The sequence below is a fragment of the Salvelinus fontinalis genome, chromosome 23 (genome assembly GCF_029448725.1).
Source record: "Salvelinus fontinalis isolate EN_2023a chromosome 23, ASM2944872v1, whole genome shotgun sequence".
Classification (NCBI taxonomy): Eukaryota; Metazoa; Chordata; class Actinopteri; order Salmoniformes; family Salmonidae; genus Salvelinus; species Salvelinus fontinalis.
Window position 1 is genome coordinate 42,427,552 of NC_074687.1, and position 15,197 is coordinate 42,442,748.

Sequence of the window (15,197 nt, forward strand, 5' to 3'; positions counted from 1 at the left end):
TGTTGTGCCACAATTTTTCCCATTTGAAATACTGGCCACTGGTAATGTCTTGGTTCTGATTTATGATCCCTAAACGTGTATAACCTTCGACCTTCCCAGCCGCTGAGCCAATGGAGTTGGAGAGTGAGTCTGATGCTGGCTACGTTAAGAGGAAGCTTATCTCTGTGTCTGAATTGTAAGTGTGATTCTTGTTATGAAACACCTTCTAGTGTTTTCATATAGGCTTTCATTGGTTTTAGATCACCCACCTAGCCCAAAGTACAATGAAAGTGTAAATAAATAATGATAACACCAAGGTACAGTAAATGCCAAATTACCTCTAGATTTGAGTTTTATTGATTTGAGTTATTCACGTCTAAAGTTGATATTTTCTGCTGGTTGGGTTTCTCCTCAGCCACTCCAGACTACAGGACACCATGATGCCCATGAGTCCTGAAGCTGACCAGGATTATTAACCCTGCTGAGATTGATACTGTGGTAGGTTTCAGCCAGACAGCAGAGCCGCACACTGAGGTGGTAGGCTAGAGCCAGACAGAACACATGTCTAATCATCCTAAAACAGCTGGACTAGCATCATAGCTAGAGCATGTATTTTCAAACCTTTCATGCAAGGGTAGGGATAATCCATGCATTTTTACAATGTGACAGTACACACTCAATGCAATCACAAAAGTGCAGCATTCCACTATTGAGATGCAGCCCATTACTGTCCTTGATTCTGGTGTTGTCCCTCTCCCTACAGATGTCCCTCTCCCTACAGATGTGCAAAGCTTTCCCAAACTAACCTGCCCTCTTCAGGCAGCGCCCCTTGGAAAACATGTTACCCCCCTGCACCGAACTGATCTGAAGACATCCCAGAAAAAGGATGTTGATTAAGTTGAGATTTGTTGGGTTTCCTTTGTAAATACAACTAAAACTGTATACATATGTAGTCTGTCATTTTAATGTACATGCATGAGATTTTGGGGCTTCAAGTCCAGCTGTTTGTATTAAGGAATGTCATTCTTGTGTGACAGGATAATATTTTGTGAATGCATATGTAGTGTGTAATAACTTAAGGTGAAATGGTTAAGCTGTTATACAGTGAGCTTCAAAAGTATTGAGACATTTGACACATTTTTGTTGTTTTGGCTCTGTACTCCAGCACCATGGGTTTGAAATGATACAATGAGATTAAAGTTCAGTCTGTCAGCTTTAATTTGAGGGTATTTTCATACATATCGAGGGAACCGTTTAGAAATTACAGCTCTTTTTGCACAGTCCCTTCATTTTAGGGGACCAAAAGTTAATGTGACAAATTCCCTTACGTGAATTTAAGTAGTCAAGTTTAGAATTTGGTCCCATAATTCTAGCACGCAATGATTCCAAGCTTGTGACTCTTCACACTTGTATGCGTTTGCTGTTTGTTTTGGTTGTTTGATTATTTTGTGCCCAATAGAAATGAATGGTAAATGTTTGGACTTCACTGTTTAATTTAAGGACAAAGAAGAGGGCTCACACATGCCTGAATAGCTTTGATTTATTTAACCTTGTTTATTAAAATAAATATATCATATGTGTGTATATATTCCACTGCCAGGAGCAATCGCACATTTGCACATCAAGTATGCCCTAAAATATGAACAGAAAAGGACATTCGTGTTTAGCAATACATTCAGAACTGTCTTTAGTTGGAACTTTAGACTGGTCTGCATTTACTGGTGACACCTGACTTGAACCATCTGTCCATATGATCTACATGGGTTCAAACTCCGGTCTCCTGCAAGCCTCAATATTGTGTTCGCCCTCTGAGCTAAAGCCTAGGCAGCTGACAAGTTATCAGGTCACAGGCAAGGTTACCTTTCACTGAATCACCAATCCATTACAACAGGCATAGTATAACAATAGCAAAACCAATGTCTGATTTTGAGACCTTCTCCTGTATGTCACGGATACGACAGCGTTATGGTGATTGGTTGGAGGGTTCAAGTCTTGTGTTTCCCAGACTACTGGGAGTGGTGAATGAGGTTGAATTTCTGTGGCAACATGTTGTTATCGTTCTCATTCTTTGGCTTTCATTTGAACATTTTCCTATACACAATGTCACCGTCTCAGACAGATCTGGGGAGTTGCTGAAACCCGGTCACGTTGCCTTACAGAGACCAACAAGTAGTGGTAGAGATGTTATGTACATAGAGGACAGGGTTTTCCAATCCACTTGATATTCCATCTGTGTATTCATTATCTATCTGGAATAGAACGTTGCGTAAGGTTATTCTCCATTGTGTCAATGAAGCTGTTCTTTATGCTACATAGGTCTTATGGGGGAAAATACTACCACTGTTGTTCATTTATAATTTGATCTATTGTATTGTATTGCTTCATGCGGTCTTAACATTCACGTTAACAATTTAAAAGATAAACACGAGTTGTAAATTGATTGCAAGTGGTTAAGTTTTTGGTATCGCTCATGTCATACTGTGCGTCATTCAACTGGATGGATTTGACATTCATATTGGACCTCATGAGTGGCTATGCACAAAACTGACACACTAAATCAACCAACTGTTTTTGCACCTGTCAATAATACAGGATACAATGCTACTGTGCATATTCAAGTAGCAAAGCATAACATACAAATACAATAAGTAATTCAGGACTTTCCATTCATCTTAGACTCTTTGGAAATTAAATGGAATTTGACTATGCTATAATTCTAATCCTGAATTAAGCCTTGTTTATATTGTGTGATAGGGTCCTTTACACACCAGCTGATTTTAACTACTACTGTGGGAAAATTGATTCCTGGCCACAGGCACACGCTTATTCATAAAATATGACATCTAAGAGGATTTTTTGGGACAATATTCATGTCAACTGCCATATGTTTATGTATTTAACACGTTAGCCCACTCTTTTACACAAACATGTCCAATTGGTTTCCTCCTTTCAGAAAAGTGCTTCTGATGAAGAGTGGGTAGATGGTTTACTTGTAGGCTTTAGTCCTGTTGTATTGGTTTGATAGAAAGTATTCTGTATGACATCAGACAAGTGATGTCAGACTAGTGTTTTATCATGGGGACACAGGTACTCCCCTGTTCTGTCGGCAGTTCCTGATTTACCTACCTCTCTATAAACAGACAACCGCCTGTGTTGTGCGCATTACATACAGTATTTAGCTATAGGGAAGTACAATTCCACTGTTATAAATGAGAAAATACAGAAAAAGAACAGACAACAAAAAATATATACAAATAAAAGAGGGTCTTGAGTTCATCCCAAACAAAGTCAAGTACAGAAAAATGATATTGAAATGAAAGCTGAAGGGCATATAGTTCCTATGCAGTAGGGTTGATAAAAGTCAAGACAAGTTTGACCCGGACTAGTGGAAGCATAGGATGTCTGGTAACATCTGGCATCCTTTACATGTGACTAAGAAGGCTACAGGTCCATATAGTGCCTCTACCCTAGTGGTGGCTCATCGTGTCCTACCGTTTATTTTAACTGTCCAACGAGGCATTAAAAGAAGCACTGTAGCTGGAATGGTACAGAGTGACCTTAGTGCCAACATAAATGTCATTTCAGATTCAACTTCATATCACTCCATAGAGAGTGCCTGATTTGGCCAAAGATTACTGGACATTGTGGCCCTCCAGGAAGAAGACCAAACTGCATGATGATCTATTACATTAAATTACAGTAAGTATTGGTCCTTGATATCATGAAATGACTTAACTTTCAACAGTAGATAAATATACAATTTACATGTAGGAGAATATGTATAATAATATCACTTTATATTGTGCACCATTGTCACAAAGATTCAATCAGATTGTGCACTTTGATTTGGGACCCTAACACACCACACATACTTGGTGATGGAAGAGAGACGAAAGATACAGCAAAAGTAAGCAACACGGTCGCAAAAGGAGCAAAGCGCACGACGAAGGTAAAGCAAAAAAAGCTTACGGTAAAACAAGGGAGTATAAAAAAATATATTAAAAAAACACACGTTCAATCAAACACACAGTTCAGAAATACGACGTCATACAAAGTCGACAAAAGTCACTCCAAAAAGCGCATCCCACCACAAAAACAGCAGTCTAGTATAGTAGAGATGATATAAAAGCAGCGTGGTGCCACCTGCTGGCTGGCGAGGCGACACTACAGCAGCCCGTCTAGGTTGTTCTCCGTCGTCTCCTTGACCTTCTTGGGGATCTCTTGTGGGTTGTACTTGTTTTGATAGTCCTGGAGGATGGTGACCACGTCGTGATGGCCAAAGTGCAAGGCCTCCTCCATTGGAGTGTTGTCCCACCTATAGGGAAGATAACGAGCGTGACTGACTGGGGTTAGACTGGCCTACAAAGGCATAGTTCTGGGAGCTAACACTAGTTGTTGTGAAAATGACAGGGTACAAACAAAAGTGTTATTTTGGAGTGGGAGTACACTTGTATTGTAGACTGTACATTGTAGACGCTTACTATCACTCAAGTATATGATACTGTCTCTCGTCCACCCACAAAAAAAAAAACACACCTAAACACACACACAAGAAAGGCAGACAGACAAGTTTCTGTGGGCTTACCTATCCTTGGGAACAGGGTTCACCTTGCACGCCTCTAAGAGGAAGCGCACCACCTCTGCATGTCCTGAAAGTAGAGCAGATGGCGGAGTTACGTAAGAAACAAAAAACACACACACGCACTCTCTCACACACACTGCAGCAAAGACGTCACACACTACGCAGTGCAGCTGCCAAGGGACAGCAAATTAACCCCTACGAAACAGAGGGGGCTGAGTCTGCCAATCCCTCCCAGAGGACCCTGACATACACACACACAATTTGTCCCCGTGTGTGACAGGAAAGGGAGGCTGTGAGACGCACCTTCTGCTGCTGCAACATGTAGAGCCGTCCTGGAGTCATAGTCCCTCTGCTCCATGTCCATGGAGGAGAGGGCAAACCTGCAGACACACCGACAGAAAGGTCAGCAGTGTCACAGAGATCGAAGATAACGGGCAGAGAATGAAGACAGAAGTAATTCAGAGATACAAAAGAAGACAGATCATTATGAACAAAGGTATAATTACTCAAGTATTCTGAATTTAACATGTTTTTTTTTTTTTTTTAAACAGTCCTTTTCAATCCGTGTTTGTCAGTGTGTGTGTCATCTGTGTGTAAGAGAGCTGCGTACTGTACCTCCTTAGTGCCGAGACGTCTCCGGTGTAGGCGGCAAACAGGAGATTGATGACAGACTTGACCTGGAGAGAAGGAGGAAGGCAGTTTGTGGAAACAGGCAAACACACACACACGCATGGGGTGGGGGATATGTGCCCTACCACAGTCCTTCACCAGCTAAAAGAGAAGCGGAATCTGCCAAACATCAATCAGGACTTCTGGATCCCAATCAACGCCTTACAAAAAAAAACATGGCAATGGCAGTATTATTAATTATGTAGAATGTAATGCAATGTAAGACTTGCCAGAAGTACTTTTTACCCCCTTATGCCAAAGCACCTCTCATTGTGACTGACTGAATAGCATCTATTCATTCTTTTGAGAAACGGCAGCATGAAAATAGGCTACATCCTATATCATAAGCCTTAAGACATTGAAAACAGATCATATGACCTGTTAACTTTAGTGTTGTCAAAACATGACTCACGGCTCCTTAAGAAGTATCTTATTAACTGGGTGGCAGAATAGAGAACCTTGGCTAATAAAGCTGTCAATATTTAATATTGTCCCAAAATATATATATATATATATTTTTAAATTCAACTAACTATTTGTGTGCAGTGAGACCACTGTGAGCAGTTAGTAAGACCAATAGGTATGTTTGTGAGTAGTGAGTGTATTAGGAGTGATTTAGGAGTTAAGAGCGAGTTCTCTAGCCCCAGGCAAACCGTGAGTCCTGGCTCGAGCTGTAGGCAACAGGGGATATTGACAGATTTATTAGCCAAGGTTCTCTATTCTGCCACCCAGTCAATTAGATACTTCTTAAGGAGCCTTGAGTCATGTTTGAGGAGCTACCAGTATTGACTACAGAACTACAGACCAGATACTGTGGTTGGATTCTGGCAGTGTTTTCTAAAGAGTTGAGTGGAGAAATAAAAAGTTAGAGATTCACATATTGGGAGTAACACTATGGCACTAGCATAGAAATAGAATACAATACAATTCGAGCTTATTCTCTTGTGGTCCATTTACTAATTTGAAGCTTTAGCAGACTATGTGTGGCTTTTCTGCTGCATTGCAGGTTATGGGTCTGTGGTAGCTTTCTCTAATCTAATCTGATAATCAACCACTAGAGGGTGCTGAAACATTACTCAAGGCATAGTGACATTGCCTTCAGTAAATGGTCTCATGTTTTTCCCATTTGGGTGGCGGTGGTATTGTGGGTAGAGCTTCAAAGCGTCAAAGTCTAATCATGTGAACTACTGTTTGGATCGGAATTAGATGCTTTAGATACTCAACTGTACTGGAGTGAATTAAAAGACTGAATCAAATAAAAAACACAGTGCTGGGGTATCAAAAGCATAAAACCCTTGATTCACAACAAACCAGTAAACCAATCAATTAATGCATTACTCAGTTAATGACAATATGGAGTTATTACCAATTTAGATGTTTTTTTTTGCTTGGGGAGGAACAGTTGTGCAGTATTTCTGTAACATCTCAGAATCATTTTGATGATGCTGCAGAGTTCAGAGACAACTGCCCAAAACAGAACATATAGGAGCTCCACATCACAGTAGAACACCAATCAGAACAGAATAAAGCAGTGCAAAACTCAGCATAGCTGTAAGTAGCATAGCTGGCAGAACTGAACAGAGTAGAATAGAGTAGAGCAAAGGTATTTAGCAGATCAGTGTCACAACTCAGTAGCAGAAAATAACTAGTTAGACAGCAGAGCGCAAAGCAGTCATTCCATATCATCTCAGATGGTTCTGAAATCATTTTTTGTAGTTAGAAGCAGATAAAATGTGCATTTCTGCAACATTATTTTCTTAAAATGGAATTTGATCTCTGAGAAACTAAGCTAATTGATTGCAACCAATTTGGCCCTTTTAAATGTATAGGATTCATATAATATTCAATATATATATTAACCAACATCCAATTTGGACTCAACTTCTTCCTACTATTGAGAAAGACATGGGGAAACCAATACAATGGTTAAAAGCCACCCACGGACGCCCTACACCAATCCCACCCCAACAACCAGTATCAGTTCTTTGTCTGACAAGTAGTATGGAGCTGCGGCTTGAAGTATTGCTTCTTCATCTTATGTGATGTATTCCTGTGAATCTAATAACCCCCACGTTCAAAGAAATTAGCCATTGAAGTCACTTGCATTATTTATCACAAAAAGATGGCATCCTTTTCCAACCCACAGTCATCAACAAACATGGGCTATGTAGGCTAGTTGTGATATAAACCCAAATGTATACACACCCAATGTGTGGCAGAGAACCTCTGAACCACGCTGTTCATATGGGGCCAGGGAGGCGTTTTGGACCGAGATTCTTTTGACTATTAAGAGGCTAGACACGGACAAGTCACTTAGACACGCCCAGTCTGAGTATTGTGCCAATGGGGGATATGTAACACCATTGGCATTTGACCAAAATTGCCACTGCCATAGAATTACACAATTTACTTATATTTCTATGGCAGTGACTACATCTCCCCCACACAGGTATTATAATGTGTGTTTGAATCCAATCTAGCCTATATTAGCCCAGCCCTGCACAGACACAGGTCACTGTAGGTGAGAACACATTGCAACACACAACCAGCGAGCACAGCATGTCAAGGGTAGTCCAGCACATTCCCATAAAACATGTCTAGACTGTATACAAAAGTGTATACAATTCAACCTATTAAAACAGAACTGGCTCAAAAGAAGCAAATTTGGACTTATTACTAAATAACTTAACTACTTTGGTAGTTATTACCCCCCTTATCACCCTGAAGCCGAAACAGTGACTTTTCAGTCACGTTTGTTATAAGTGTGATGGATGTTCCTTGACAGGCTGAAAAAGAATGGCTACAACAGAAATACAATACAATAACCATACTATAGACAGACATAGTACAGCAAGGAACACAGTTGCCAGCAAAGAGAGCACGCTTGACTTAACTCACCAAGTAAAAACTGGTTCAGAACAATGACCGGAGCGCGAGCATACAGACCAAGCTCACACAGATCAAGCACAATGCATTCTGGGGTCTCTTCTGATTGGGTCCATCAACTCTGAAAGGGTGCACCGCACTGCATACCACACAAGACCCCTCCCCAAATCACCCACCCCCTCACCTTTCGTTTACCTGCTCAGATTGAACTGTCACCAGAAGAGTCAAAGCTAGCCACAGAAACTGCACTTTCAAAGTATTTATCACACAGACATGATCAGGTACAGTATTTACTTGGGAATTATATGGTAAAATGGTAATTACATAAGAATAACCAACTAGTTCACATTAAATTACTGATTGTTACAGATTGTTTAAGATTCATTAAAACCTCTAGGCACCGTTTAGTACAAACCAGATACAAAATTACCAATTGTGTTGAAAGTAGGTATCAAAAACGACCCATTTATATCATAATTTCCTAGTAATCCTAGTAAGCGAATACCAGTTGAATACCAGTGGAAACAATATAACAAAGTGCTATCACAAAATCTGTTAACTAATAAAACAAAAGGGCTAAACCACTTAGTTTCAGTTGTGGTAATTTGACAAACAGGTATTTGTTGGTTATAGTACTTTATTGGTTTATAACATGGCAGCAAGGCAACATGATTTCAACAAGTACTTCACCTGTCATTGCAACACACGTCTAGCATTACAACTACTGAAGCTCTTTGCTTGTATTTGCAATACTGGCCTCTTGTAGAACTACAAAGTTCTACAAGACAAATACCTAGTGTTTTCATCCAAACCAAGAGTCAGTGTCTTTACTATGAGGAGAAAGCAACACCCTTTTATGCCCAAGACACCAAAACCAGTTTGAGTTAGAGTAATAAATCAACATTCCAGGTAGATCCGGTTAAGATCTGAGGAGCTCACGAGAAGTTCATGTTAAATGCACTGATACACATTCTCAATAAGTTAACAGTGCAGGCTGCTGGTGTGTATAGTGTATTAGACTTGGAGGGCTACAGCTGTTTTCTCCAAGGCACAGATATGGAATGAAACAGAAAAATAAACATGCAAGGAGGACTAAAATGAACTTTAAAATATCAATGTGTGATTCAAACACATTTATTAAATCAGACAAAAATATGCCATTTGAAAGAAATAGTAAAATAATGACATTGTGGGAAACATTAAACATGTTGCTGTGAAATCATAAAAATCATAAATTGTAATGAAAATACTGGTATGGCATTCAAAAAAACCCTTGTGTAAAATTTGATTGGGGTTATTAGACACATTTTGCAGTAGAGTAGAAAGGTTCAGTAAGCCCCATAACTTCCTCCTGTAGCCTTTAACGTCAACCTAACTCCTAAGTCTTGCAAGCTTTCAGCCCCTGCATTCTCCATATTATGTCAACATGGGCAAGACACTAGAAAACCCACTCAAACGTGTTTCAGAAAATACGAGTAGCAGAAAAAAAGATACAATTTCAGTACAAATAAATAGGATTGATTTAACAGAACTGATTATTTGGTAAATTAGCATTAGCAAGCAAGTTAACGTTAGCTGCTAGGCTAGCTAGAGCTAGCTTCACTCCACAGTGACAGAGACTTGTAATGCTTTGCACCACACACTGACTGACATCTCAAAGGCCTACACTTTAAAAAAAAAAACATCCTTAGTGAAATAGTAGTCCTAGTTCCAAATCACAATTTTAAATGAAGTCCAAGCATACAGACATGACAAAACAACAAAAATATATTTGAGGTAAGTCTGATACTAAAAGAAGCTAAAAACAAACTAAAAGTATATGGGATAGGGTGGGGTCAAGTCAGTAATTCCAATTAAATTAATAAATTCTAATTCAATAATTGAAAAACAGGGCATCTACGTTCAATAACTTGCCAACAAACTGAAAGGGAGAAGCCATGTATCTTTCAAAATTCTTTCCATTTATGAATTTTACATTTAAAGCACTTCCTGAATTGACTTCAATTCAAATTGACCCCAACCTTGACCGGTATGGGACCCATAGACTTATATGGACCCACGAGAAGCGCACATTCATGACGAAGCCATGCGTAACATACAGTGTATACCAATTCAACAGTTCAGTTTCAAGCATGATTGGATAAAAACATTGAAAGAAAAACAGCCCCAGCAGCAGGACACCCACGGCCTTGGTTGACGTACATGTGCAAATGTGGCCAACGTTTGTGAAATAAGTTGATTCCCTTGCCGTTCTGCGCTGCTGTTGAGCTTCATCAAGCTTACTGCAAGATAACAATCATCCCAAAACACACGTCAGGCAAATACAGTCTTTGGGAAAACTGTAGATACTGTACAGTGCATATGGAAATAAACATGATGCATTCTTAAGCTACAGTATAGATAAGAGGACTGGTTTCCTCTTCCTCTTTAAGGGTAGCTAAGCGTAATTCACAGTAATAATACAGATTAAATATAATTGGTAACAATGTGTGATCACACTTTCAATGGTATACTGACTTGTACAATACATATACGTATGACCTATATAACCATGATATGCCATCTGACATATACATACTGCAACTGCCTATGGAATAGATCCAGCAGGATTCCACTAGGCTATGTCATGAAAACTAAAGGTTTGTGCGGTGTCTTGTCTGTCTGAGCCAGGGTCAATGTCCCCTCAGCATGCGTCACAGCTTAGATCGACACGGTACACACACCACTCAAATACAAAAAGGCGCACACAAAAGGGGGTGGAATGAATCACCTTTCACGTCCTTGATGAAAAGCTTCGGTCCACTCAACAGCAGTTGAGAAATCGTCTCATGTGAGATGCGTTGCTGGTATGTGAAAGGTAAAGCACTGGCATGCAAGTTAGAATGGTCCGACTGATATCGTCTCCGTGTCACGCCTGATAAGTGCCTTATTGTTATAATCTCAGTTTGCTCTTCTAAAAGCATACTACAAGCTCTATGCAGACGAAAATATCGGAGTGTTGCAATGTCGTTTTTCATCACAAAAGGGGCGGACTGTTTTACTACCTGAAAATTGAGACATGCAGTATCATTACTTCTGCAGCCGTGGGGGCAGTATTATTGCTTGGTTCCTTGATCTGATTATATATATATATATATATATAATATATAATATATAATATATATATATATATATATATATATATATATAGGCAATTCATCAAAGTAGACTATTTTGCATTGATAAACAAATATCTCAGCAACTGAATCCACTCAAAACATTATTTTGTTTAGAAATAGTAACTAGTGATTCCAGGCTACTGTGAAATGGTAAAACCTGCTGTAGCCAACTTGCTAGCCATGTGCTTTTTTACTCCATGACCAAAACATGCTGTTCTATTTTTAACTGATATGGGAATGAATAAACAAGCAGTATATCAAACTGGGATCATGTTTTAGCTTACACCAGCAAGTAGAAGAACATTTGCCAGGGCATATTTCTAAATGATAAATCGGATTATTTCACATGGAGATGTGGGGAGCTAAAAAGACTAGCTAGCTTGCTATGTTTTTAGCCAGGTTAAAGCCAGCTAGCTACTATAAGCAAAGGAAGGCTACTGTTCCTTGTTTTCAAAAAATGAAGACCAAAAGAAAAGAAAAAAAACGGGAGGGACCGGCAAGGATATCCTGTTACCAAAAGGTGTCCTCTACTTCAAAAATCCCACTTCACCCACACACATAGATCAACAGAGTTAAGCTTGTAGTAACCTCAAGAGCCTGTCAACGCATATAAATACAATGAGATACATTATATTTATATGTGTCAAAGCACAACACTCCACATCTTCCCTTGGCTTTTGGTTTGAGAAAACCTCCCTCGCTTTGGTTAACAAACACATTACAATGGGCCTAATACCCACACTGGCATGTTCGACAGATACAGGACTTCAAACCTGTCAGTAGATATTGAAGCACACATGAAATGATGGATCAAGTCTACTTGCAAAGCCTCAATCTGAGCCAGGCAATCCCTTCAGGCCCCTAAAGTCTGACATTCTAGACAGGCAGCTGGAAGGGCTTCCCTCAGCTCTGCAGGGACCCCAAAAACACAAGGGATGCATTTCAAACTCATAAAAGACACACCCTCTTCCACTTACCCTCGCCTTATTCCCTTGGGGGAATCCCCACAGCCATATTTGTCGTTGGTCCAAATGATTAGCCAAGCAAGGGAAGTTTGCAACGTAAGCCCCTCAGCCCTCGTTTTTCATAGAGTTTGCAAGTGTACAATTATGTTCGCGTCGGGGCCTGAAACACCCCATAATTCAATTCGCAATGATTGTACATCCGCTAAGAAAAGTCAGCCAAAATTTAAAACCTCAACGTCAATATGGAGTCAACATACAAGTGTAAGTAAAAACGAAGGTAAAGAAGTTACAAATTGTGCTACACAAACACGTCTCGTAAAAGTAATGATGTTTTTGTTTGGTTAGCTTTTGGAAATTGTAGAAATAAAACATTCCCCTTCAGAAGTTCCAGCTAGACAGGTTAGTTAGCTAATTAATTTTCTAGCTATGATACAGTAGGCATATATTAATAATTATGTAGTTAATATAAATAGACATGCACTCATAATTGACTGGAGCGCATATAAAGCACGCACAAGCTACCGTGAATGAAAACACAATCGTTGCGGGACGAACGAGTGACGAATTTCCGGGCAAGGGCGGTCCATTTAAAAATCATTCCTTCCTAACTCACAACGCAAGTGTCAACTCGTCAGACATCATGATATATCATCAGAAGTGTCCACTTCATTTGAGGGCTGAGGGTGTGTCTGTTAAGCGTTTGGATTGCAGCCACGGAGACACAGAAATAAAAAAAAAGTTACAGTAACCCAGGTAGGATCAATTATCATTCATCACCAGTACATAATGTGACATTACATTATGTAAAAAAAAAAAAAAAACTTCTAGAAATAAATAATCCTCTTGATAATTTATATAAATATATGAAGTCATATATGGGTGTAGAAAGGGGACAGGAGAAGGTGGGAGGAAGGGAGAAGAGAGTGGGTCCTAGTTGCGCTCCCCGACACTCTCCATCCTATAGACTACAGTGGTGGAGCTGTCCTCGTGGCAATCAGTGGGCACCACCTTTTTCCACAGAGAGTCTTTGAGAGCTAGCTCTTGCTGAAGGCTCTCGTAATCCATTGGTCCGAAGGTAAACTGCTGTTTCAAGCAACATGGGATAACAGATTAGTCGGGTCTGCCTGCACATGCCACGAGTGCGGCTGCTCTAGGGATGTGTGTGTGTTACTATCTATGCGTGGTTGGTAATGTGTTAAGTTTTGTAACTATGTAATGGAGAATGTGTCGGCCTTTCTTTATTGTGTCTATGACTGTTTGGCGTGTGTGTGTGTCTGGTTTTCTCTGACAGAGATGCCACCTGCTTCTCAACATACTGATTAAAACACCATTCGACCAAAAGGAAAGGATCATTCAAAATCAATCCTAACCTATCATTAATATTTTTTAACCAAGCATGCCAAAGTTGACTGACCTTGAGATTAAACCAAATTAAATGACAATCCCCTCCAAAAGGGCAAACCAGATAAACAAGTAAATTCCCCAAAATATATCTAAAATGATCAAACATCCACAAACATAATCCAAATGTCAATAAATTAGAGTGTACTGTAGCTATCGAAATAACTAGGGCAACAATTTCTCTTTAGGAACTCTCATTAGCAACCCTTAAGATACTCGGCTACAGCCAATTTAGCACGATTAAAATCAGGCACATTCTGTCATTCTGGGAAGGTGTGGTAACAATGGAAGAGGGGTGCGTCTGGGTGCGTCTGTAAAGGCGTGTGTGTGGACGGGATGGTTGTTTCTATGTGTACTCACCCTCTGGTCGCCTCCCTCCCTGCGAGGATCGTGCTTCTTGGCAAAGTGCCTCAGGTTGTCGTAGTTGTGGAAGTTAAAGAGAGACACCAGGTCCTGAAACGCATAGAATGAGAGAGGGTCATGTTCAGATGGAGGGAGGGAGACACAGAGAGAAAAAGACAGACAGAGAGAGCGAGTGAGACAGAGGGTGAAAGAAACAGAAAGAGAGAGCTCGGACTAAAAATCTAAACTCTAGAGTGTATCAGAATAGCGGTAGGGCTGGGATTCGATCCCGTGCGGACATGTCCGTACATGTCATGTGCTGAAGGCGGTGACGCTAACCATTGGTCTAGTGGCAATGCCAGATCACATGAGTAGGTAGAGTTAACATCAGCCTACAAGTATCAGCTAGAGAACACCTGGACCCTCATTCCAGCCAATGACGCATCAGCATTCTAACAGTCTAATAAACACATTTCATATATGCTATCAGAAGAAGAAGAATTTGGTTGTGTTTATGAAGGTCTTACGTAGTATTAGAATACTAAAAAACGTTTACTTTAAATAAGAATTGAATTAGCTTATGTTACTCTAGTCTAAATACAAATGAAAAAACACTATTTCAAGAGAAATCCATCAGAACGAAATTATTATAATTGAGTTTTTGCAGGTTTAAAGAAACATTGTGATAATAAGAAAATGTATAAAACAATAGCATATTTGAAAGTATTATGTTACTAGTCTTTGCTTAGTAGCCAGAGCAATGCTGCCTCACAACTGGCCATGTGCTGAAAGTATGGACAACCCAGACATTCTTGTAAAAAGTGATATTTGCAAATATTTATTTGTTTGACAACGGTAATTGTCATAAACGGCAGAATATGACTTTCTGATCCTATATCGAAATCAAAACGTTTGACCTGCATGTGACTCTGAATGAGGATTTGATAAAGTGATGCTCCTTTCCCTGCATCTGTCATTTCCAAGCTGCGTCCATCTCTTCATGTACAATTTGACAACTGATAATATTGTCACTCATCAGACTATTGTCAATTTAATCTTATCTTTAGGCCGACTCTTATTACGTGTGAAATTTGTTTCGGTATAGTTGATGAGCCGGCTGTGCAGGCTGACTGGCATCGTTTGCTTCCCCTCACTCATCAACTTGGATAGAGTCAAGGACATGTTTTGCATTATTCTAAAGGCCTACTGCAACAG

At 39.8% G+C, this 15,197-nt stretch overlaps 2 protein-coding genes across 5 annotated transcripts in view; one reads left to right on the top strand and one right to left on the bottom strand.

The window, feature by feature from the left end:
• The window catches only part of LOC129821358 (signal transducer and activator of transcription 1-alpha/beta-like), a 30,096-nt gene extending 27,677 nt beyond the window's left edge, over positions 1-2,419 (top strand). Inside the window, exons 22-24 of the mRNA XM_055878959.1 lie at positions 100-175; positions 395-477; positions 743-2,419. Of these exons, the coding sequence (XP_055734934.1) occupies positions 100-175; positions 395-455 (137 nt within the window). The 3' untranslated portion in view covers positions 456-477; positions 743-2,419. The remainder of the gene's footprint in view (positions 1-99; positions 176-394; positions 478-742) is intronic.
• LOC129821359 (glutaminase kidney isoform, mitochondrial-like) overlaps positions 1,510-15,197 on the bottom strand; it is a 61,882-nt gene continuing 48,194 nt past the window's right edge. For 2 of the 4 annotated variants that reach the window (XM_055878961.1, XM_055878960.1), the window contains exons 14-18: positions 14,001-14,093; positions 5,177-5,238; positions 4,865-4,941; positions 4,565-4,628; positions 1,510-4,294 (exon numbers count right to left, since the gene is read on the bottom strand). In XM_055878961.1, the coding sequence (XP_055734936.1) occupies positions 4,144-4,294; positions 4,565-4,628; positions 4,865-4,941; positions 5,177-5,238; positions 14,001-14,093 (447 nt within the window). In that variant the 3' untranslated portion in view covers positions 1,510-4,143. Of the gene's footprint in view, positions 4,295-4,564; positions 4,629-4,864; positions 4,942-5,176; positions 5,239-8,735; positions 13,323-14,000; positions 14,094-15,197 lie in introns of those variants that run through there. The other 2 variants (XM_055878963.1, XM_055878962.1) reach the window with 2 other exon arrangements.